Source organism: Drosophila mauritiana, chromosome 3R, assembly GCF_004382145.1.
Source record: "Drosophila mauritiana strain mau12 chromosome 3R, ASM438214v1, whole genome shotgun sequence".
NCBI classification, from domain to species: Eukaryota; Metazoa; Arthropoda; class Insecta; order Diptera; family Drosophilidae; genus Drosophila; species Drosophila mauritiana.
The window spans coordinates 28,753,262-28,778,856 of NC_046670.1; the positions used below are offsets into that span (position 1 = coordinate 28,753,262).

The 25,595-nt window shown below is 37.6% G+C and overlaps 3 protein-coding genes across 6 annotated transcripts in view; 2 read left to right on the forward strand and 1 right to left on the reverse strand.

Annotated features, from left to right (window-relative positions):
* The window catches only part of LOC117142623 (polypyrimidine tract-binding protein 1), a 125,345-nt gene extending 118,298 nt beyond the window's left edge, over positions 1-7,047 (reverse strand). The window contains exons 1-2 of one of the 2 annotated variants that reach the window (XM_033306719.1): positions 6,512-7,047; positions 5,216-5,312 (exon numbers count right to left, since the gene is read on the reverse strand). The gene's annotated coding sequence lies outside the window, so the exon portion shown is untranslated. Of the gene's footprint in view, positions 1-303; positions 435-5,215; positions 5,313-6,511 lie in introns of those variants that run through there. The other variant, XM_033306718.1, reaches the window with a different exon arrangement.
* LOC117142625 (putative inorganic phosphate cotransporter) lies at positions 3,312-11,876 on the forward strand. 3 transcript variants are annotated; one of them, XM_033306725.1, is made up of 4 exons: positions 3,312-3,479; positions 10,209-10,285; positions 10,342-10,481; positions 10,546-11,876. In XM_033306725.1, the coding sequence occupies exons 2-4, from the start codon at positions 10,255-10,257 to the stop codon at positions 11,851-11,853; spliced, it is 1,479 nt and encodes a 492-aa protein (XP_033162616.1). In that variant the 5' UTR covers positions 3,312-3,479; positions 10,209-10,254; the 3' UTR covers positions 11,854-11,876. The 3 variants fall into 3 exon arrangements, with proteins under 3 accessions (XP_033162616.1, XP_033162617.1, XP_033162615.1); XM_033306726.1 differs by lacking the exon at positions 3,312-3,479 and adding an exon at positions 7,818-8,025 and having other exon boundaries at positions 10,342-10,485; positions 10,546-10,798; XM_033306724.1 differs by lacking the exon at positions 3,312-3,479 and adding an exon at positions 7,824-8,025.
* Positions 11,877-22,355: 10,479 nt separating this feature from the next.
* On the forward strand, positions 22,356-25,365 carry LOC117145764. Its single transcript, XM_033311530.1, has 3 exons — positions 22,356-22,371; positions 22,433-22,611; positions 25,209-25,365. The coding sequence occupies exons 1-3, from the start codon at positions 22,360-22,362 to the stop codon at positions 25,363-25,365; spliced, it is 348 nt and encodes a 115-aa protein (XP_033167421.1). The 5' UTR covers positions 22,356-22,359.
* The last annotated feature ends 230 nt before the right edge of the window (positions 25,366-25,595 follow it).

The following is a 25,595-nucleotide window of genomic DNA, read 5'->3' on the forward strand; positions in this document are numbered from 1 at the left end:
AAAGTGAAATTTCAGTAATCAGACAATCTCAAGTGAATAGAAAATAAAATAAAATACAACTTTTTTATTTCCAAAAGTAACACGTCCAAAACGAAACATACTGTATGAAGTACGAGAATTCTGTAATATGTGTCACAAACGTTCAAGAAGCTCAAGAAGCTACCCCCTGTCAACGTCGAAATGTACGAATGTATTTTTAAGCTAACTGCAGATATGAGAGTATGCCATAAAACAAAAGAAAAATCAGAGATATATGTATGTGCATAGATTTATGTCATAGGACTTGCAGCTGATTTTACTCACCCTCTTTAAAGAAACCCACACATGTGGAGTCGTTTTCAGCGATGCACCTTCTGTTTATTTAAAATGTTTACACCGCGGAACTAGAGCCATAGCAGAAAGACAACCGAAAAGGTCATAAACAAAATGGAAGCTAAGACAACTAAAAATAATTATATATTTTTAAGAGTTCTGTCGCTAATAATTTATGGGAAGACAAAATAGACTGACGATTTGAAGGATATCTATAGAAATTAATTTTCTTGGTCAGAGCACTCTAATAAATTTGCATTTGAAATTCACCTAAGGCTCGAGGATTAAATCATATCTCATCGGATGTCAACAAAGACTTTATATCTCTTTGATTACTTTTCAAACATATGTATAGGCATACGAATTTATTAAACAATACATCCTAAGCGCTTTGTCAGTTTCGCTGTAGGTGAGCTGACTAAGTCGACAGACTTTAAAACTGTTCACGACACACGTTCGCGAAGATGGTGCTGTTGGTTGGTGGCGTTGGTTTGGTGTTGCTAGTAGCAGTAGCTGAACTAGTAGAGAGGGGAGCGTACAAGCGCCTGTAAAAATCGAAAGAGAACAGAACAATTCCCATATGAGACAAAAAATTCTTGTATATAAATATATATTAAAGCAGTGTTTTATTTGTACACATTACATTGACAATGCAAGGAATGATCTTGGGTAAGCTTGTACGAAAAAAGAAATTAATGGTGGATAAATGCAAAGAAAGGGCACAGATATAGGGAGGAGGTTAAAGTGAAAAATAGGATTGGGTTGCATTTTAATGCAAAGATGAACTTAGCATTGATTGTAAAGAAACGAAAAAATCTATGGTACTATGGTTATTTATAAAATATATTTTTATTGTGAAAATGGCCAATAATATTATTGTACTAATGTTTAGAAAACTTTTTAAAATAGATCACACCCACGAAAGTACAGAACAGACAGGCTACGAAAACAACAGACAGCCAAAAACAAAAATGGATTCAGCTTGTGCATTGGATGGAAATGGAAAATGGGGCTATAAAACTGTTTTTAGGGACGACCAGAAATATATATGCATATATAGTGAGGGTAAGCCCATAAATAAAGAACCAAACCAAAAAACTGCAAGCGCAGGGAAATGTAGTAAATATGTACATAAGAAAATTTAAATATTTTTTGTTGACAACCGTTTACTGTAAAATGTTATTTTTGTTGTACATAATCAGGTCAAAAAATTTTAGGTTATTTTAATAAATCGTTGATGATGATCTGTGTATCGCTTCTTCGCCTTCAACTCGGTTTCGGTCGATTTCGGGATATAACAAAATCAGGAAATTGTGCCCCTCATTATACAAAAGAAATACGTATTCAGCCCCGTAAACTTATTTTTAAATCCGGCAAATAATAAAGCTGACCAAATTTCTTATCAATCAAACTCTCGCAGACAGTTACACACTATCATACCTATCCATCCAAAAATCGTGTGCGGTATTTAAGTTGTCAAGCTTGTTTTGACACACATAAAAAAAAAAATTACACTTAGAAATATGAGAACCAACAATGGGTTACAAAATTGAAATATATTATGTGGAAGCACATCATATTATTAGTGTAATTACCACGAACATTTTCCTTGTAAATTTCCCTGCTATGATATAATGTGTGTGAGCACCGACCACATTGAAGTGTTCGCCGGTTTGTGGGTCGTTTGAGCGGTCTATTATGCGGCAAATCTTCTCAATGATGCATGCCGCACACATGCCACATATGCTCCGTAATGTGACAGCCGAAATCACCGATACTCACGGGCTATGTTCATTTGCATGCACATCAACACCTTAACGAATAGACACATTACCACCTATCCTGCCACTTCTAACATAATCCATCACACTAAATAACAATAAATATTTGTGTTTGGGTCACGCCCAATAAAATACTCGAAAATTGGGATGATGTTTCGGATCCGAAGAATTATTATGTTTTCATCTAATTTCTAAACGTATGCGTTTCATGTTTTACGAGTTTCCTCTGGAAAATCAACGAAAATTCGTTGCCAGACATAAATCTCTTATTTGTATTTACCTAAATATACTTTTGATAATCCCGGACTTTTAATGTTAATACCCATTCCATCAATCCTAATTAACTCGACCTTCCCACTAACGTGAGTTTTTCTAAGTATTTGCATTGAAAATTCAAGGGCTCCGCAACCGGTTAATATTACTTCACACACGCACGTTGTCTTCGCGTTTGTTAGAGAGCCAAGTTGAAAAGCAGACCATCTCCGCACTGTTAATTTTGGGTTACGCATGTGCGTTAGTTAATTTGTATAGCAGTCATTGGCAATAATCAGCAGAGTGAAACTCAGAGATCCGAAGTCTAAGCAGAACAGTAGTCACCGAAACACATGAATAACTACCAAAGATTTTTTTTTTAAAGATCTGAAAAAGGGGAAAAAATACTCTTGATTTAACCGACTATTAGATAGCCCATTACTAACAAACACACTTTATATACTCATATGCGTTACTATATCATTTAAGGGGTTGATCACGTCGTATTAGTTTTAAGATGAAAATAAAGTCCTTAGCTTGTAAATGACCTCATTACGAAGTCATGTCACCAGTTTGGCATACCCGATTTGAAAAGTGGGTATCAAAACCATATGAATACAGATACAATCGCAAACACTTAAAAGCACGAGAGCGGGACCCGAAGCTCCGAAAATGTGTGCTCAAGGTCAGGCCCGTTGAAATTTCGAAACTGGGCATTCAACTTGATAATTTATGAAACGCGTTTGGGCAAAAATACGAGTAGGGAAGGGTACGCGTACAAATACACAAGCCCAAGACAAAAACGAATCGAAACCCAAGGCAAAACGCGCAAGCGTGGCCCCAGAACGTATCGCTTGGGACAAAGGGAGACGGCAGATTGTCCAAATGTGGAGCGTGTAGTAGTTTCTGTCTTTGTCTGCCAGAACGATCCGATCCATTGATCGAGATAGCTTCCAGTACGGCTTTATTTTCGGCGCAGTTTGCAAGGGGTCTGAGCGACCGTCATAAATTTTCCCTTGATGATTTGATTGCTGCTTTTTGGCTTTTTTGTATCACTCAAGTAACCATTTTGTGCTTGCTTCATCCCCAGCGAAGTTCTTTCAACCCAGTGACTCAGTTTGAATTGCAGTACAGGTAAAACGTGTTTCAGCTTTTGTTTCTGTTTGATTTTAATAGATTTTTTGGCACGCATTGAGCCGTGGCAGTGAAACAAATGGATTTTAATGTGGCGTGTAAATTCTGTTATCTAAAAGAAATACACGAGATATTTGTGGCGGGCAAGAACTCATTTCTGTTAATGACTGATAAGCGAAACTAGAAACTAAAATATACAGTCTGATAACTGTGTACTTAAAAAAAAAAATATTTTGAAATTTTTTTTTTTTTTTTTTGTAAGTTTACCTATGCCGGCTGAAATGATGATACCTGCACTCCAATATACCTTCAGATACTGACTTCGTTCGCTATTTAATCGGTATATAATTAACAACAATGTTTCTTGATCATTTCTTTCGCTCAGTGATCAGGGCAGTACATAGGTGGCAGGCGGGTGGCAATGAGTACTGGACTGACAAATTGTTGACTGAACGCAGCGCATGCGGACGCTACATTTCACTTACTTTCGATTTTGCACAATACTATGGGTGAGCACAAACAAATGTCTGGGATCAGGGAAGGTAGCAGACGGGGGACGAAGGCGGAAGAGAGGCGGGGCCCGGGCAAGCTGGCACCGAAGAGAACTGGAGACTTCTACTAAATCCAGCACTCTCAGCCACAGCCAGACGCTAATTTGATATTTTAATGGCTTTTTGTTTGCAAATTACGCTCGTCTTGGCGCCGTGCCACCCTGCACATCCCCTGACACCCGGCCGTATCATTGCTACCAACTCTCCCCCTCTGAACACTTTTTAACTGAGTCGTTTGTGTCTAAAATAACGGCGCTAGTTGTACGACATTGGTTACTGGATCCATATTAACTTTGATTTCAAAATGAACATGACTCGCAGAGAGTGCTATTCGAGTGCAAGTGAGTATGTGTACGTGGTAGAAAAAATAAAACTAGCGAAAACCATGCGCTCGTTAAACCTATTTAACCATTTACAAACAGTTGGAAATACACAAATAAAATTCCCAGAAACAAAGCCGTTTTAAGAACAGTACCGTCATTAACCGATTGATTTAAATTACTTCAATAAATAGAAGTAGCACTACTACTACAATAGTAGTGCACCAAAGAAAGCCATCCCACAAAAAAATTATTCTATAATTTCAAAAGCAGTTTTCAGCAATGGCTTTATAAAATGTTTTCATTCTTTCATAAGAAACCGTCATCACGGAAACAAGGCAATTCCCCGAGCGGTAGTCAAAAAATGTATGTTTTACGAAAATGTAGTTTAACCACAGCGAAGCAGAGGCTCAAAAAGTGACTGCGTTGGTAAAGAATGTTGCCGTTTAACAAATTATTCAAATTACATTGAGCATGCCAATGAGTCAGCGAAGTTATGCGAAAGAGACAACGATCGGTAATAACAGTTGACCAAATTAAGATAAAAAAGGATGCACATGAACGGTCATAGGAGTAAGCTGCCGAAAAAAGTAAAATAAAAACAGATGGTACCATATAACCAAAGGATTTTTTTTAAATAGTCAAATAATTAATTTTAGGCAACAAAGCGCAGTCCCGAACAATGAGTGTAAGAACGAAACAGTGAGATTGTGGGACAGAGAGGGATTAATGTAGTGTGTGGGCTGCAGGTAAAAAGAGCTTCTTGAAACAGGCGGATAATAGAGTTAATGGCGAAGTGACTATAGAATATATAGAGTAATAGATAGGGTAAAACTTAATAATGCGTAAAATAAAAACGACTTACAAATCGGTGAGCAATCGGATGTGGGAGCTTTCTCGCTTGATTTAGTTGATATCCGTTTAAATTCGAGTTTGATTTGCACACGTTGATAATTTATTCACTGAAAAAGACGAAAACAATTAAAATCCATTCTATATATAAAATAAATTTAATAATGACAGATTAATAATTTTATGTACGTGAACAATTTAAATCGTGTATTCTACCACTATTGGTTCAATAACTTTATATTGGCGGTAGCCACTTGGCACTTTGACATACTCCATAGCTATATATTTTATGCGAGTTGTCATAGCTGGCCAGCACTTTACTAATTTTGTTATAAACACACACAACCACCAAAGAGGTCCGTTGCTGGACCCAGCGGTGGAACCTACCTAATCGCCGTATCTTCGCACACCAGGTGATCGTATCACCAAAGCAAGTTGCAAGCTGCACTGTCGCGACGCGGAGAACAAAACACGAAGGAGATACGCTCACGTTGAAGGACAAGGAAAAACACGAAGCTTAAATTAACAGGACGTGAAGGATACAAAGCACAAAACAAAATAGGAACTAAATGTCAAATTGACATTTAATATTGCAAAAACTTTATATTGGCGGTCGCGGGATATATGCCACTTCGCACTTTGACATACTCCATACTAATTTTGTTACAAACACACAACCACCAAAGAGGTCTGCTTGATTTTATTTGGCTTTTTGCTGGACCCAGCGGGGAAACCTACCTTAACGCCTTTTCTTCGCCAACCAGGTGATCGCAACACCAAAGATAGTTGCAAGCTGCACTATCGCGACGCAAGGAACAAAAACACGAAGAAGATACGCTCTCGTTGAAGGACAAGCAAAATCACGAAAAGCTAAATTTAACGGGGCGTGAACGAAACAGGGCACAAAACGAAATAGGAACCGAATGTCAAATTGACACTGGGTGGACAGGCGACTTTTCCATTCCCAGAGACCTAAAACGCAAGATCCGATTATAACCGGGCGATAATTACGCACGATTATCAAAAAAATACTAATGATATTAATACTTTTATGTACATTATGTACAATTTGAATCGTATATTAACTTTTTAATTGGAATGCACTTGGTCAGATTTCTACCACTGTTATTGCAATATCTTTATACTGGCGTCTCGGAATATATGCCACTTTGCACTTTGACATACTCCATAGCTATATATTTTATGCAATTTGTCATAGCTTGCAACCACTTTACTAATTTTCTTACAAACACACACAACCACCAAAGATTTTGTTTGGCTGTTTGCTGAACCCAGCGGTGGAACCTACCTTATCGCCGTTTCTTCGCAAACCAGGTGATCGCACCACCAAAGGAGTTGCACGCTGCACTGTCGCGACGCAGAGAACAAAAACACGAAGGAGTAACGCTCACGTTGAAGGACAAGGAAAACACGAAAAGCTAAAATTAACGGGACGTGAACGAAACAGGGAAAACGAAATAGAAACGAAATAGAAACCGAATGTCAGATTGACACTGGGTGGACAGGCGACTTTTCCTTTACCAGAGACCTAAAACGCAAAATCCGATTATTACCGGGCGATAATTACGCACGTTTATTCCCACGAATTCGTCAGCTGCGCGTTTGGCGGCAAGAGCTTTGTTCGCGCACCTCCCTTTCGGCTTTTTTCTTGGTGATTCGGGAAAGCAAAACGCAGTTTTTGTTAATCAGTTAAACTTTTGGGGCAGAACACACGCGCTAATGTTTATTGTCGGCCGCAGAAAATGTATTAAAGACAATGCAATGCAATTTACCGCTACGAGCAAATGTTTAACTCGAGCCGCTCTCTTTCCGCTGGATCATTTAGTTGCTAGAGATGGGGAAACATCGATGGAGCTGGAGGGATCGATATATCGATTGCGATTTTGACGACTGTCGATGATTGCAGGCGTTAGTGCCTTTTTCCCGGTTTTACTCTCACCCTCTCTATGCAAGCTTTACCCGGTCGCTGTTAACCGTTAGAGGCGCTCTTTTTATTTTGAATTCTACATACGACGACATTTCTTTTTACCAAAGAAGATCGCGGTAAGAACCAAAATTACTGATTGCCGCATAAATGTACTATCAAATAAAGTATATACATTAGGCTGTTAGTCGGGACTCCAACCCTTGGAAATATTTTGCATGCGATTCTTTTTCCTTACAAATGAAACAAATTTTCGATCGTTTTTAACGGATGATGGAATAGTTTGCCTTTTTAAACAGTTGTGTTGAGTCATATTTTAAAGTTAACATTTATACAAATTGATAAAAGTCTTAAAAATAACACAAAAAAAAATATATATAAATAAGTAAATATATATATTAATTAAAATAAAGAATGAATTTCATCGCTTAGTATTTCAGGCTGTGGCATTCTAAATTTTATTCAATTAGGACACTTCGGGATTTATTTTTCTTAGAAATATTTCAAGCACCTTTTCATATGATCAATATATGTATTGATTACTGCTAAATTAGTTCTTTAATACATTGGATAGAAAACTTGGGAAGGCAGAATAAAATAGTGTTGCTGCTGGTCGAAAAAGAGCTTGACGAGCTGATTTTCCACATGCGATAGCTCTCATTCTTGGTGTCGAGCAATTACAAAAGCGGTCGGACGAATACAGTGAGCCGCAAACGCCAGCGGGAGCAGTTCGTCGCACCCGCGATCACAAGTGTAAAATCGAAATAGAAACAAAAACCGAAGCGAAAGAGCGGAAAACGGGTCGGACAACATAACAAAACAAAACCCAATTAAAATCAGATATTAATAGAATAACCGAAGTACACAACAATAAAAAGGTTCGGTTAACAAGTGAATACCCGATATATTTATATGGAGTGCAACAATGTGGTCGGGTAGCGTAAATCCAAACATAGGTGTTCCCGCACATATAGCACATTTGATTTTAAATGAATGAAACCTGCCAATAAAATGTGATTTTATTAAATTGAACCCGAGTAAGAGCAGAAACCCAAAGGAAAGCTCCACCCGATTAGGGGGTTGAGGGCTGTCAGGCTTTTAGTAATTCCCCAAATTTCAACAAAACTTTTTAGTTCTCAAATATTTGCACGATGGTTCCGAAAGAACATGGCTTAGCACACTATCAAATCTAAATACATACATAAATACATATGTTACCGCACACTGGGATACCAAGCATTAAATTGAATGTTTTTTCGTCGTACCCGTCACGCACCAAATCAAAGGCAGAATATCACTTTCAGCTTATCTAGTGCATAAACAAGACATTGCTTACTCAAAGATCGATGTCATTTTCCTAGAATAACTTATAAGAACACGTGTTCAAACATTTTTTATACAGATCTTTTTTCATTATAGAATGAATGAAATATTTTGAATATGTAAAGATTTAACTAAAATGACGTGACTCACTCGAAAACTTTTTTAACCTTTTACCAGTAGACCAGGGAATTGATAATAAACTTGTACATATGTATGGATACATACAAATATTCAAAACTTGATGTGATAAACGGGTCAAAATTATTTATAAATTTTTTCCATGGCGTTGCTGAAGCCGTAAATTTATATGAATGTACAATATATACGTATATACATATATACGTACGTACATACATATGTGCATGTGGAGATTTATAAATAGATTGTACAACCACTATTTCCCATAGCACGTAAAAAGTGCATTCGAAATTAGCATATTTTTTGTGCATATTGCAATGCTAAGAAACGTGTTATAAACTATAAAACTTATTAAATAATATTTAATCTGTTGTAACAATAACTATGAAATCAATTTTTTATTTAGCTTCATCGTATTTAAAGTTAATTCTTATGATTTTTAAAAGTATACATACATATATACTTACTTAAAAAATAAAAGATAAATATAAGCTTACTAAGCGTAATTTTTCTGTTCATAAGTATGTCGTAGGGGTTGCGGAAATAGTGTCACTCATAATGCAACGATATTAATTTTTACAGAATATATTGCAAGATAAGCTAACAAATTTTCCGTATAATTAATTCATTCGAGGTTTTTTATATTATATTAACACCTTACAGTTTAAAGTTATCGCTATTTTTATAAAATGGTTTTAAATTAAATGAACAGGGGTGTTCTAATGTAACAACTATATAATTGTTCTTATTTCGAGAGGGGTGATTGTAGAGATTGTATGTGGAAAACAAACTATTGGCAGTCGTCCACACGTAGCCAACTATTGGAACAATTGAAAAGAGTGCGCTATTGTATCTAGGTGGGTCCGAATAGTATCTTGTTAGCTGCTCTGATACAATTGTAAATGCCGTGATTTAAATTCACTTTTTTCTTTTATTTTTACGTTTGTATTTGTTTTTGTTGCGTATTATTGAGGAAATTTGCACACTAACTGAAAACGAGACTTGAGCTCAGGCAGATTGCCAAACAACAGGAACGCAGACAGCAAAAAATCTGAAAAATAACAAACCCGAAAAATATCTAAAATAACAAACAAGGGAATTTCATGGAAGCAATATCCGGCCAGCGGCAGATGAAGGGGATGCTATGTGTATTTGCCCAGACGAAGTGCAACAGTATATATGTATGTACATACATACATATGTTGGCAGCTCCCCTGCAACTTCATTTGGTAAAATGGGGAAATTTGGCAAATTCGAACATCTCCTCGACTAGGACGGTTGCCTTTCTATGAACATGATTATGCACAAGCCTTCCACACTTAGACTTTTCAGTCTATACTATAGATAGTTAGACTCTTCCACTATATTGTCAAAATGCAATACCACAATTTATCAGATTAGTAGTTTCCAGACAAAAATCGTTCTTAATATTTGAATTTTTTTTAATATCTCGATGCTATTATCAATACGTATCAATATAATAATAATAATAATAATAATAATAAAAATAATAATAATAATAATCATAATACACTACAAAACTTAGAGCCAAGAACGAAATATGTATGCTAACATCGTTTTCTTAATTACTGTTATGCAGAGGGAGCCTTTCAACCTAAATTCCAGCTGTATTTTAAGCAAGAAAAATGAATGACATGGAGGAGATTCCTAAGAAGGGTAATGTTAAATAAAATGTGTCACGCAAGTCTTACATATGATTTTTTTTGTGACAGTGCCACGCTTGGGGTTGCGACACCTGCAGGCAGGTCTGCTCTTCTATGGACTCGCGGCGAACACAGTCCTACAGCTAAACGTAAGCGTGGCAGTGGTGGCGATGACCAACGAAACTACATCAAATAATAGCGACCCGCCCGTGGGTAAGCGAAAAGCTAGTGCCAAGCACCCAGCTCACCTGTTTTCCCACCCACCCATTTTAGCACTACAACTGGTCGGAGGAGAAGAAGTCGTACATCCTGTCGAGCTACTACTGGGGCTGCGCTCTGGCCCAATTCCCAGCTGGTTATCTGTGCAAGCGCTTTGGCTCAAAGGCGGTTCTCTTCTGGGGCACGCTGGGATCATCCCTGCTTAGCGCTCTCACGACCTACGGGGTCTATGCAGCCGGCTGGAAGGCGTACTGTGCGATTCGTCTGCTGCAGGGTCTTTGCCAGGTGACATGGCCCTGCATTCACCAGCACTTGGCTAACTGGTGTCCCACGGCGGAGCGAACGCGTCTGGGAGCGTTTGCATACACTGGATTTGATTGCGGCAATGTATTAGCCATGTATGGAGCGGGTATGATAGCCAGTTCATCGCTGGGGTGGCCTGGGATCAGCTACTCGGCAGCCGGCTTGGGCCTGATTTGGTGTGGCCTTTGGCTGCTTCTGGGAGCCAATAAGGCAAGTGACGCCCGGTTCATAGGGGAGGCGGAGAAGGCCTATATTGTGGGAGATATTCAGCGATCCGAAAGGAAGGAGCCTAAAAAAATGGAGATTCCCTGGAAAGGCATTTTTACCTCTGTTCCAGTCTACGCCCTTCTCTGCGCCCGTTGTGCTGACAGCTGGGGATTGACCACCATGCAAACCGAGTTACCTACATACTTGAGCGGCGTCTTGAAACTCGATATGAAAAGCAACGCGGTTTTTTCGGCTCTTCCCTTTCTGCTCATGTGGGTAATGTGCTATGTGTACTTGATTATTGCAGATGTACTGCTGCGTAAGAAGTGGATGAGCTTGACCACGTTGAGAAAGACCTACACGAGCATAGCTCTTTGGGCGCCGGCTTCCATAATGCTTACCCTCGTTTTTGTGGGGGAAGGGCAAAAGACCTTGGTCCTTGTTTTGGTAACCCTCAGTGTGGGTGTTAGCAGCGCAGCCACGATTGGGAGCGAGCTGAATACGATTGATTTATCACCAAACCACGCCGGGATCCTGGCCGGCCTCATGAGCAGCTTCACCAATTTGATGGCCCTGCTGACGCCCCTTGTGGTGGGCGTTTTAGTAACGGACCCCAGTCAGCGGAGCCAATGGCAGGTTGTTTTTAGCCTGGCTGCCGGAGTTCTGTTTGCCGGTAATGTGATTTTTTTGATCTGGGGGACTGCCGTGACACAAGCATGGAACGAGTCCAAGGAATCGCGGCGGGAACTAGAGCCGGAGGAGAAGCCCTTTCACCGCGCTAAACTCGAGATAGGAACTGATAATACCGATGGCAACGTAGTAGGCTTAAAACTAAACTGTACAAGCCCTTAAAAAATATATTCAGAAAAATGTCAGTGTTTTTTTTATTTTAATTTAAGCGGTCAACTTCATATTTGTTTCTAAATTTTAAACACAGGAGATATTGCCTGTGATTTATCGTGTAAGGCACTGGTATTGCTTTTTTAATTAGAGATGTATTTAATATCTAAAATAAGTGCATTCCAAAAATACATATGTATGTTACATTACTGCTGGATAAACGTTTAGAAAATTAATTTTTGTTATTTATTCATATGCGGACTATGCAAAACCAAATTCAGGATGGAAAACTTAATGCCACAAGATTTATAATACAATGTCGATAAATTATATTTCCCTATGGCATTGGGGCGAGTTGATCCAGGGTATACTAGACTATCTTTGAATTATTTCCATAGCTTGATGGAATTTCAAGATGCCAATTTCATAAACTTTTACTGACAATTTCTAATCATAATTTACGACATTCTACGCTGTATCGGTATAGATTCCTCTTTGACCGGCTTAGAGAACTTATACCCTTTTACACCTTCTTCCCGGGCACACACCTGAGCAGAAGGCAACATAGATCCGAAGGCTTCTGTGAAGAAGACATTAAACCATCTAACTTCTGCCAGGAATCGCATAAATAAATAACAACAGCTGCTAACTTTCCGGTTGCGGAACAAGCATGCTTTGTTGCATATTTATAGGCGCATAAAATATTGTCGTTTATTTTTAATTTAATGACAAGAAATTTGTACGGCCTCCCATCTCTTTTTATCCTGGTAATGGCCTGTAGCAATTGCAATCTATCTTCCTGTTTCGCTCTCCATTTACGACAAAGCAAAGCAATTACAAAAACCAGTATCACATGGACCAGAAGCGATAATCAGCAGGGAGACAGGGCTTGGATCCACGGATAGCCAGAGCACACCGCAGCCGCCACTTTGGTCAGCGTGCCATCTGTCAATGGTTCAAACAAGGGGCGGGCGCGTACCCTGCTACACTTAAAAGAATTTCGTCCCAGTGTAATTGCTATTATTTTTATATTTACATAAATACAAAGAAGTTTTAAGCTTGGCCAAATAAAAAGATTTAAGGAAAGCAATAAAACAATTATTGTAAGAAAGTAAGACTTTCTGTACATTGTTTATTCGCGATCGTTATGATCAGTGTAGTGGCTGTTTAGTGCGCTCCGGCACGTTGATAAAACATTTCGCTTCGTTACGTTATATTTTATTTTATTTTATTTACAAAACGCACGCAGTTTACTTCCCTTCGCTTCCACTGCCCACCATTTGTATACGCTTTGCCCATCAGCGGCGACCATCATTTCGGTCATTATTTGGTTACGTGCGCTAAATGAGACGCAACCGAGACACGCCCATCCTCCACATTTGAATTACGTGCGTGAAGATTGCGTTATTTATAACGGTGCCGACCCCCTGCACTCACTTTACCTTTTCTCACCTTTCAGACATCCCTGTATACATATGATTTGCTTTTTCGCGCAAAGCCTTTTAGCGAAAATTAAATGTTACGTTTTAAAGTTAACAACTAAAGATGGCTAATGATGCTGGCTGGCAGTACATATTACGCCGGTTTCCCTGGAACTCGCTTTGCAACGGGCTACACCCAATTCTTCCCTTCTTGAACTGCTTTAGAGGTGCCTAACGTAGGGTCGTAATTAAAAGGAGCTTTCTGCGCACTAAGAGAATTCAATTATTTTGTATTGTAATATTTTATAATTTTTTAAAGCAGTTCCTTTTATAAAGTATATATTACAGCTTGAATAACTATTATATTAAAATGCTTCCTTTCTCGTTTTATAATTGACTGATATTTTAATTGTAGAGCCTAATAAATTTTTAAAGAAAATAATTTTGTAAAAATAATAATGTTGAACTTTTTATAAATTATAATTTTTTCTCTTGTAATCCTATTAATCTTCAACTGGTCAAATAACAACTACTTTCGTTTAGTGTAAGTATGTGTATATAAAAAGCAACTTTAACTTCAAGTCAAACTCAAAGGCAACACAAGCCGAAAACTTTCCTGGATCCCTTCCTCCTGAACATGTTGCACGTTGCCAACTTTTTAGGCACCTGGACGCGTGTCTGCCGAGCGTGGCAGCTTCTAATTAATGTGCTCTTTCCCACAAACTTTTTGCAGTTGCAGCACTGCTGCATCATCTGCAGTTTGTTCTCCAGCTGCACTTCAATTTGGAAAAATGATTTCCTGCTTTAGGAAAGAATAAATTTGCTTCGAATAGGTAAACTGTAATATTAATAATCTTAGAAGCATACTCGCATAATTATGATCGTCTAGACACATTGTAGAAAGGTGTGTGCTCAGAAAACAGAGCTTCCCTCGCAGAAATAGAGTATAGAAGCAAGGCCAACAATCACAGAGCGATTTACTCAGCCTCAACTCATTCACTGAGTCGTTTTCTATATTGAGTTAAAAATGTTCATTTGCTGCATGTGCTTTAATTGCTCATCTCCCCGAACTCTTCATCCTTTCCGCAGCTGTTTCATTTGGGAAAGTGTAGCAAACTTTTAAATTAAATCCTGTAATGCTTTTTGGACAAATGGATTTAGCCAGGGAACGGATATGGACATGACTATGCGGCTATACCCGTTCTGGTTGGCAGCTTCTTGACTACTCAGCTGATGTTTTGATTGAATGAAAACTCTAAGGGAAAGGTTCACCCTGAAAAACTTTCAAATTGAATCGTAATTGTTTTATGCTTTTCTTAACTTACAAATTGAAGTACTTAATTTGAACAAGGGAATACAAATTTTAATTTGTAAAATAGCTCAGGTAATTTTTCGTTGTCTTAATTTGTTTACACTATTAAAAGAAGATACCATCCAACCAATATACAATTTAAGGTTAAAATTTCGAGAAGGCCAAGAACAAATAATATATTTTTTTTATAGAGAGAACGGATTTGATTGCGTTTTTTTGGCCAAATGCCAGTATTGTCAATGTCACTCCAAACCATACACAATACGGTAGAGCGCACATTTCACTGTGGAAATAAATAATAAAAGCTGTTGCAAGTAGGATAACGAAATTTCCTTCCCAGACCTCAGGGATAGCTTAAGGCGCGATACGACAAAACACTGCGAAATGGTTGTAACCCAATTTTGTGTGCAATGCAACCTCTGCGTTTCTTTTGTTAAGTCTTTCCTTAAATGTATTTGTCTGCATTTTTCCACCAGAAGTTAAATAATTTATAAATGTTTATTGTTCGTGATAAGTGTAATTCAATCTGTACAAAATTAAAATTGACAAGCTAATTTATTAATGTGTATATTGACTGACAAGCGGCAAACAGTCAATGGACATGTCCAAATCATGCTGCTGTGCTCCAAGCAGCAATTGAAATTAAGGTTATGCAAGATGACGCACCAAATTCAACACTGACCCAATCGGGTTTGTCACAAATGCAGCTGGTCTTCGCATCGTGTAGTAATTAATTAGACTCGCAGGCATTTTATACGAACAAAGTGCAATACCGTTTCACTAATTGAACATGAACATGGCTGCCTCCATGAGGATGCGCCACTTGCGCTGCCATCACCCACTGCCATTTGCCTGTTATTGATCGCATTCTAGGCTCAGGCTCACTAAATTCATCAGTCGTCAATCATGACGTCCAATTGAAGGTAACCACAGTACTTGACATATCGACAACGCGTTCAGGTAGGTCCACGGTGCAAAGTGGCTGGAGGTTTTGCTTTTGGCCAGGCCATCTTATCGCAATCAGGGAAGGAAGGGGATTTGTTAGACTTGTGGTTTCATTCCAAAGTTGCTAATGGCAAATTCGTAGCAAACGACTATTTCGCCAAATTAAATGAGCACAATTCAAACAATGTACAATTGCTGCAACAGCTGGTTCGAGGCGGAATAGAAATTCCATCAAATTGGTTGCTTACAATTTTTTCGATTATGAACCTGACACACAGTGCCCAGCATTTTATGTCAAAATTTAGGGGGGCAGACTGAGTCCACGTCCTTCTTGATAATTATTGGTTGCTTTTGTGCTTTACTTTTCACACTTGTCTACGCCTAATTATACCCGTTACTCGTAGAGTAAAAGAGTATACAAGATTCGTTTAAAAGTATGTAACACGCAGAAGGATGCGCTACCTATAAAGTCGATCTAAAGAACTATAAAAGTTAGAAAGTTAAGATTAAGCATACAGATTCTAAGGACAGACGCAACGCAAGTTAGTTGAACCAACGATATTAGAATATTTTATTGTCTTTGCATAAGCCCTCTCTCCCAAGCACATCGTAATTTTAGTGGTAATTACGATGGAATAACAAAAGAATGCCAAATGATACACGACAGGGTCAAAAAGGGTGACGAGACAAAAGCCGTTCCGATTCTTCCGTTCTCATTTCCACGTCATCATCATCAGCAGTGCCTGTCGTTTGTGGCTCATTGGCTTGTGTCCAGCCTGTGTTATTTTTCATGACCACCACATCCGCCTAACATAAATTAACCGAAATGTATTATTCCCGCGACCTTTTTTATATGCGTGCAAAAATTTATGCTTGAATTATATATGATGACCAAAAAAAGTAGCCCTGCAATCCCTAGGACCGTTGCCTATTTACACATATACACGGCGTATACGCACTGTAATGTACGACAGCCGGCCACAATTAATCTTGCCACGTGCTTTATGTGCTACCGCCTTGAGTGAAAATACGGGACCTGAGGACCAAAGTGAACCATCATCATGTGCTTGGGCTATAATTGAATTTTCATAACCATTAACCGACGCCGGGTTGGTCATTATTTAAATGTTACGACGCTTTATTATTACCACGGTAATCGAAAGCAAATTATTGTGACTTTATAAATATAAATCAAATTACGAAGAGATCTTTTTGAATGCCACCACATGTTGCATGGCCATCTTATCAAAGTGGGGCTAAAACCTAGGACAGCACCAAAACATTTACTGTCACAAAAGAGTCCACTTAAAGGACAATGCAGCAAGCTGAGGCCATTAATAACGTTCCACAGGGGGAGAGATTTATGCGAACCGCTGGTGGTGTAGGTGTGTGTAAACAGCTATAAAAATCTGAAATTACATTTAAATGAGGTTAGCAGAAGGCAACTCATCAAATAAGCCATGCAGAAAAATGTTTTTAGTGCTGAAGTAAAGGGAGATTTATCCACTTATCCAATATCTGATGAAATTAGTATTATTAACAGTAAGCAATATAAAACCCTATAGACCACTAGTTCCCCGGACTATACAAAGAAAACAAAAATGAAAAATTAATCAACATGTGCTCTAAAGTGTGATTCAATGCATCTGGTATATCCTAATAATCTACGATGTAACGGGAATAACTATATGCGCTTATTAGGTTTTTTCCAAGGATGCAAGCAATTTGCAGAGAAGGATCAATGAGAGAAGGATCAATGGCATAGTGCACAATAACAGTGCTGCAAATGGACTCACTACCGGTTTCTGGTCAGAATACTGCTTGGTGTAGTCCAGCCAAAACGGCGATATTGCGCATAGCTATAATAAAAACCATGTTCGATAAACAAATTTAAAACTTCGAAATTAGGTATTTAATCAGTTTTGGGAACAAATTATTTTTTTCGGTAAAAAGTTAACCAAAAAAACAACAAAAAAAAAGAAGCATAAACAAGGAATAACAACTATGCGTGTGGTCACCAACCGAAGGGCGGAAACGACGGAAGATAACAGGGAAGCTGAACCATCGATCAAAAAAGTAAGACAAATCGTCCTGCCTTTTTGGTTGGCAGCAAACAAAGGCCAAATGTGTTCACACCTTGACATCCTGGCACGCCCATATCTACATACACACGCTCAACCCTTTCGACCTACCGAGCTTACTCAACTTTTGAGGCGGTCAAGCAAAAAACATTTTGGCGCAACAAAAAAGTCAGCAGCAAAAGGCAAATTAAATTTGAGCTGTCAAAAATCTGACCAATATTGCCTTTGAGTATCCGTGTGTCACTGTCCGTAAATGTGAGCATTGGTGTGAGAGCGTGCTGTGTGGTAGGGCTTACACTAAATCGATTGAAAACGTAAATGAAATTGACATTTAGTTCTTCAGGCTTGAAAAGGCGCAACCACATAAACGTGTGGAAGTCCTTGGCAATTTTTTCGATTCAATTTTCTACACGGGAAAATAATTAAGCCCATGCAATCGTTTTTAAATTAAGAAAAACTATTTGCCTCACCATACAATTTGGGACCCCAAGTATCAGGACCGTGGGGATTTACAGTAGACAGATATGCTTTTGGTTTCCCTTAAAATAGGTTTGCAATTTGCTAAGGTAAAAATATAAATCAACAAATGCCGTACTTAAATTGAATATTACTTTTGTCTTTGCTGTTAAAAAGGGCGATTAGGAATTATTTATAACTTAAAAGCATCGTTAGAAAGCTGTTGTGGTGTTTTGGCGGGATTCGCATAAGCAAACAAATAAAGACTAAGACTGACTTTTCCTTTTCATTTACCAAAAACATCTCTCAGTCAAATAATTTATAAGTAGGGTATACATTAATATGACTAAAAGCAAAAGAAAAACATCACGCTCAAACGGAACAACAAGTGGAGACGGTCCATGAGGTCAGAAATGGTAGAGAGCTGTTTAAATATTGATATTTCAAATACATAATACATTTAAATGAATTATTTAATATTTCTCTAGAGGTTATTGCTGTATTATTATATAAATTAAAAAAATTGCAATATGTTCGCTTAGATTTTGAAAATTATGTTTTTTCAAACGTTAAATCAAATTTTTTTGATATAAAATTAAACGTATTAATCTTTTGAGTTTTACACCACTGCTTATAGAAGCCAATATATTAGGCCAATAAATATACATTTCTTCATATAGTGTCCACTGACATTGTCCACTGTTTAAAGTTCTTTGAGCTGGCAGGCCTGGAAATTGTGAACTTAAAGATCTTGTCAACACCACTGGGGCAGGCTTATTTCAATGCATAGCGTATAATTTAATGAATTGATATCCTCATATAAGCTAGGCAACATCAAACAGATGTAGATTACTGTTGAGCCCATTGTACTGTAATTTATGTGCCGGCGCCTGATTCATATCGCAGTGTTGGCAAATACAAAGGTCAGCACCTGACCATACTTATCACGATGCTGTTCCTGTTTATCCACCAACCGACCCTTCTATTTACCAAGCAAAGTGAAAGCGCTTTGATAAGGCCAACTACTCCGCCGGACAGATTTGATTTATTTAATGTTCTTCCATCGTTTTTAAAGACCAGGATAACACACACAGACCCACAGAATATCGCTGCCCTTAATGATCCTACATAGACAATGTTGCTACGAAACACCTTTATACAAAAGACAGTCGCGCTGGCACCTATTTGCACATCGTTTTATGTTTTATATTAATTAAAATTTGTGTATTTTGAAAAGTTACAGAGCGAGACCTTAAAGCAATTTGCAGAAGGAACCAAAAATTAAAAACACATGCACCAAGCCCATGCACGCACGAACATTTTATTTGAGGACCACAAGGATATTGTTGACAGAAATTTACAATAAAGTGAAAGCTTAATGTACAAGTTCAGCTCCTCTTCTACACATTACTTAAAACGGTTTGGTTGGGGGGACTTTATCATCAAGCCACAGGGAACTACATGATGCCAGGCCGAGGTGAGCCGCCGGCCTGTTTGCGCAACTTACAGCCAAAGTAAACTCATTACCAATGCAAACAAAAAGAGACCGCCCAGAAACTGAACAAAAAGAAAGTAAAAATATTTACATACATATTCATCTGCCACCAAAACTATTTGCTGCGAAACGACATAAAAACAGTTATAAATAATTTAATTCAAAACAAGAGAGAGTGCTATTAGGCGAGTTCCCCGACTATCAGATACCCGTTACTCAGCGCGTGGGAATGCGAATACGAAATTTCATAATTTTTCCGTTGTATCGATAGATATTGGAGAATAAAAGGAAAAAAATGTAATTGCTTAAAAGTGTGGGCGTGGCATTTTTGGGGTTTTATAGGTGGTAATAAGGGACGTTGCTTAAGTGTTTTTGGTATACCGATAGAAATTGGCAAGACATACAATACAACAAAGAAAAATCAAAACATATTTGGGCTTGGCAAAAAAAAATCTTAGGGCCAAATAAAGACTAAAGTAATTAATAAAACAAAATTAGTAAATTAAAAGTAGGGGTGGCAATTTTGGGCAGTATGTGGGCGTGGCAAAAAGAAATTTTTGCAAATCGAAAAAAACTGACAAAATTAATAAAAAATGTATGTATGCTGAATCTCAACCTTCTAGCTTTTATAGTTCCTGAGATCTCGACGTTCATACGGACAGACGGACATGGCTAGATCGACTTCGGCTAATTATCCTGGTCAAGAAAATATTTATTTTCTATGGTTTGAAACGCTTTATTCTGCCTGTTACATAATTTCCAACGAATATAGTATACCCATTTACTCTACGAGTAACTAATTTAGTGCTCGTATTTCTATGCGGAAATACATACTGTACACCAAGCTGACGCCACGTGTGCCTCCTTACATTCCAGGCCAGCGGCGATTCGACGAAAAAATGTGTGTGTTGCATAATCTTGTGCGCCTCATTGACTGCATATTTGAGGTGCTCCTATTCCATGCTTATTGATTCCAAATTCCATGCGGAAAACAAGGGCGAGCCTGTATCTAAACCGCAGGACACAAATATGTGTTCGTTGTTTGCAGTACGGATGCCGTCTTTATTGATCAAATTGCTTTATTGGTGTATTAATTTTAATTGTTCAGCATGTCGTGTTGCCCGGACACTATTAATTAACATGTAGTTCACACACACTACTCATTTCCTATCCGCATTTGCCACCTTATCTGTGTGTTTAACATCGAGTTTTATTAATTATTTAATTAAATGTTATTTTGTTTAACTACAGTTGAACCGAACGTTTTTTGTTGTTAGTCCAAGAGTGTCAGTAAACGTTAAAAGCATATAAGCCCTCAGAACACCTCAAATTCCATTTCGTGTTGCTACATCGATCCTGTTTTATTTAATTTTATGAAAAAACACAACAAGCAACATATTTAAATTAAAAAATTGTTCAAGCTTCCAACGCGTATTCCAATTATTAATAAAAAACAATTTAAAGAGTTAGAATAGAGTATACCATTCTCGTTGATATTCCATTATTATTACAGTTTTGTTTCCTGTATTTATATTTTGATCATTCCTGTTGATGTTATCACATTTGTAAAACCGCACAGCACTAAATTGTAGTTCGTCCAACTTTTTGGGATTCGGCGGGCTCACATTAATGTGTAATTAAAATGTGGCAGGCAACATTATGGCAGTCCTACCACATATCCGCTGCTGCAAATGTGTATTCCACACCCACCCATATTGACCGCACACAAATAATTAATTGAGATACTACAAGCCAGGGAAGATGAAGCTAGATGAAGCTGGTTCGAAGTGCTGGGCATGTTTCATGGAGAGAGGATGCTATGTCTGTTAATTTATTAATACAATTGATTTATGCACCGATGAGGGCTAAGAAGTTCCTCCAGAAATTGCGGGTAATGAAAGACCTCAAAACCGAACCCATGGCCCATCCTAATCTCATAAACTTGTCTACATTAAAGCGAGCAACTTAGCTGACTGAGCACCGAAGAGAGTTTCAGGGACATTGTAAAGTGCTAAACTAAAACTACGCATTAATGACCACAAAAAACATCAAAGCTCTTCAATGATTGCAATTGACTTAGCTTTTTCTGGCCAATTATAAACGCTTTTTAGCCCTATCGCCGCTATATTTCAGGTTCAGCACAGCTTATTTAAATGAATTATGTATAAGTGAAATATGAGCGTTACCACTCTTCCACCTAACCGCTAATCTCGACTGTTGCCACTCATTAGGTAGCTGTTGCTTGAACGTCAAATGTTATTTAGTTTTTATATTTTTTTATATATAGTAAAAGGGTATACTATCAGTAGCCAAGTCTGGTCATGTTCCCTGGAAGAACTTATAAAAGCTAGAAAGTTGGGACTTGGCTGGCAGATTCAAGTCCCCCGGACTCAGCGCTAATTTGTTTAAGGGATTGCCACGGGCGTTGGAGGGCCCACAAACGTGCACACTTCTGAACAATGTATCTATTTTATTTTATTATTTGTCTTTGTATTTCTATTGATATACCAAAAAAATACAGACCACGTCTACATTAATGTCCACAAACCGCCTAAAACCTTTACTTTATATGGTCGGAAACGATTCCTTCTACCTGTTATGTACTTCTAAACGAATTTAGTAAACTTCTGGGAATAACGGGTGTGAAAATGATAATAGGTTTAATTAGTATCTAAACTTTTTCCATCGCATTTTATAAAACCTTTTCAAACCGCTACTATAAAACTAACATTTGAAATTCTAATTGATATTATCAACAGTGACTTATGATTTATTTAATGGTTTTTTGAATTGATAAGAAACAAAGGGATGAAGACCGAGGTAAGTACAGCCTGACCCCTGTTAATTTGACTGAATTTAATTAATTAGCATTAAAACAAAGCTGACGTCAATCGCGCCAATAATGGGGAGAACGCTTGCCGACGGTTTGCCAGATGGGGTGATGGCGTCATGTTGCCGTCCAGCCGAAGTCCTGGCCCTAATCAGCAAAAATGGCCAACTGGCGGAGCGGTGCTCTCGGCCAAAACTCTGCCAAAGAGCTCGAAATTCAAACTCATTACGGTGAATATTATTGACGGTGATGATTGTGCTGATGGGCATCTGTATATGCCTTTCACATGCAAAGCTGCTAAGCGGATATTGGCAACAGCTAAGACGAACCTAAGTCCATACACACGGACTTCGAAATCGCCATTAGCAGATGGAGATTTCATGGTTATTTAATTTTTAATTAAAATTTGATTGAAGCGTTTGCACCATATTACAAATACTATTCAAGAAGAAGTAAGATGATCGGCTTTATCAGACCTCTGTATTGCCAGCTTGGGTTTTAATTAGTTTATGAGGGACGAGTAAATACTAATTTAAGAGTGACATGAAAGTCCTTATCGAGTAATGAGCTTCTTGCGATGACGATAACTTGAATTATTAATAATTAAATTTTAAAGTCGTTTAATAAACGATTATCTATGAAAGAAAGGATTTGTGATGTTAATTGAGCTATTAAAAACATAGCCGTTTTAAAAACATACTTTTATGTATTTTTCGCCAATTGCAAATTTACTAAATACGCTCCAATGTATATATTAGGCATATTTATGGCAAACGTGCCATAAAGCCGACCTTAAAGCCTTTTTTAGCTTATACAGTCACATACAATTTTGCAGTTGACTCATTAAACCACTTAAAGCAACTCAATTTGAAAAATAAAATATTTTCGTTTATATAAATATGTAAATATTATAATTATTTAAAATTAATTAATTATAATTGAAAATTATATTAATATTATATTAATTAGACCCGAAAAAAAGGAATCGCTATAGTCAAAGATCTCGACTATTGCATACCCGTTACTCAGGTAGTGGGAGAAAGAATTTTCAAAAGTATTTTGTCATATCGATAGAAATTGGCCAAAAGAATATTTAAATGAAGAAATTAAGAACTTTTTAAAATGTGGACGTGACAACTGTGTAAAACAAACTCGCGCTGCGTCTTGCAGCTCATGCTTAATCTGGATCATCTAGCGTTTATAGTTATTGAGATTTCGACGTTCATATGGACGGACACACATGGACGGACATGCCAGAGCATCTCTCTCTTTTGGTTCAGAAACGTTTTCTTCTACCTGTTACATACTTTTTAATAAATATGGCATACACTTTTACTCTACGGTTAACGGGTATAAAAAATCATTAACTGTACAGTTCGACAACACAGCGTGCCTTCTCAGTCAATATTATTGACTAACCGAGCATAAAATTGATTCTGTGGTGACACGGTCGCAGTCACAGATCCCCATCGGGAAGGATGGCATCATCTTGATATCTAAGTAACGACAGTTGGTTGACAGGCAGGCACTAAATTGATTTTCCAGTTAGGCAACATGCATCGCACCAAGTTGAATTGTGTTAATTTTACGCTAAATCTGGTTTAGCTCGAACAGCCGTAGCCGCTTTGATAAAGCTTGACATTGATGAGTTAATGATGATGAGACGATTCCGTAAGACCTAAGACGAGTAGCGCAAACAAAAAAATACACCAACGTCAGCAAGGAGGAAAACTGATAAAATCAGATTGTCGCCAAAAAAGTAGGGCACACTTAATAAAAGTGAGAAAGAAACGTAGACAGCAGAAATCATCCCTTTTATGGCCAAAGTTATTGGAAATGACTTAGTCATTTGTCATGAAGGCAAATACCACAATAATTTTATTAAGTAGATCAAAGTTTTTCAATAACTTTTCTTTTTGGCCTTAAGTATGGGATAAGTGTGACCTGGACTCATAAAAGTGGAAGAGATATGAGTCGTTAATCACGGCGCGTAATTGGTCACGGTAAAGGGGTAACAAGTAGTTGTAACACAGGTCAACAAAATCTAATGGACATTTTAGGTAAAGTATAATGAAATACTTTTCCATATCTGTTGCTCACCCATGACTAATTTTCAATTATATTAACAAGCTCGGCCGGTGAGTGTCTTGGGGCTCAGTCCATTATGAAATCTCTCCATCCGGTTCAATTCTTAACTATCAGTGTTCAACCCGAGAAACTCACAAAAAAGTAATCTGCCCGGGGGCTAACTCCCTAAACAAAACTTGAATCAAGTGAAACGGACCGAATAACAAAAGCTTTTCTATCGCTTGCTAACGAAAAATACAATTTCCGTTCACAAAACTCATTTCGCATTTTGGTTGTTTTAAATCAACAACGCCAAAAAAGGGGAGAAGGCATGGTAAGCGGCTGGAGCAGAGGCCGTTCGGGCCAATTGCCAAACAATTGCGTAAAAACAATAAACAATGAAACAAGAGCACCAACATCACCCAGTGCTGACCGAAGCCATAGCTACAACTTCACTGCTCATGTGCATGCCCACAATTAATTCACAATAAAACAATCAATTGATTACCATTACATCCGGTCGCGAAACGGAAATTGCTTGCAATATCCTATTGTAAAGCGAAATGACCCGACGGACATCAGCGCGAATTTTTGGTAAGGGAACGAGCTTAGTTAGTAAAAACAGGAAGGAAGGAAAAACACTCAGTTTGTAATCAACTTAGAATAAGACAAAATAGATAATTTAAATAAAAAGTAATAAAATAATACGTTTGTTTGTTTTTAATTTTAGGAAAAAATAAAAATTATGTTTTCTTTCTAGAAGCAATTGGCCCTTATTATTTAAGAATTACACAACTTTTCAAGACACTGTGGACCAAGCTAATCATCAAACGGAATTAAGAAGCAAGTGGTTAGACAGCTATTACCGCAGGCGCATTTCCCCATGTTACAACTTAAGGCTCAATATGTACAAATAATTGTAAAAAAAAATGTAAAATAAAAATTATATATTTTTTGAACATACATATATGCAATATAACTATTTTTGAAGACTTCTCTGTAATATTCCCATGTCATTACGTTTTATGGGTATGGGAAAAGCAAATTAAACCCGGGAAATTATCGAACCTGTACCTTTTAATGTCGATTGTCAGAATAATGGTTGATTTTGAAATTCTTGTAATTTAAGTTTAAATTATAAAATTCC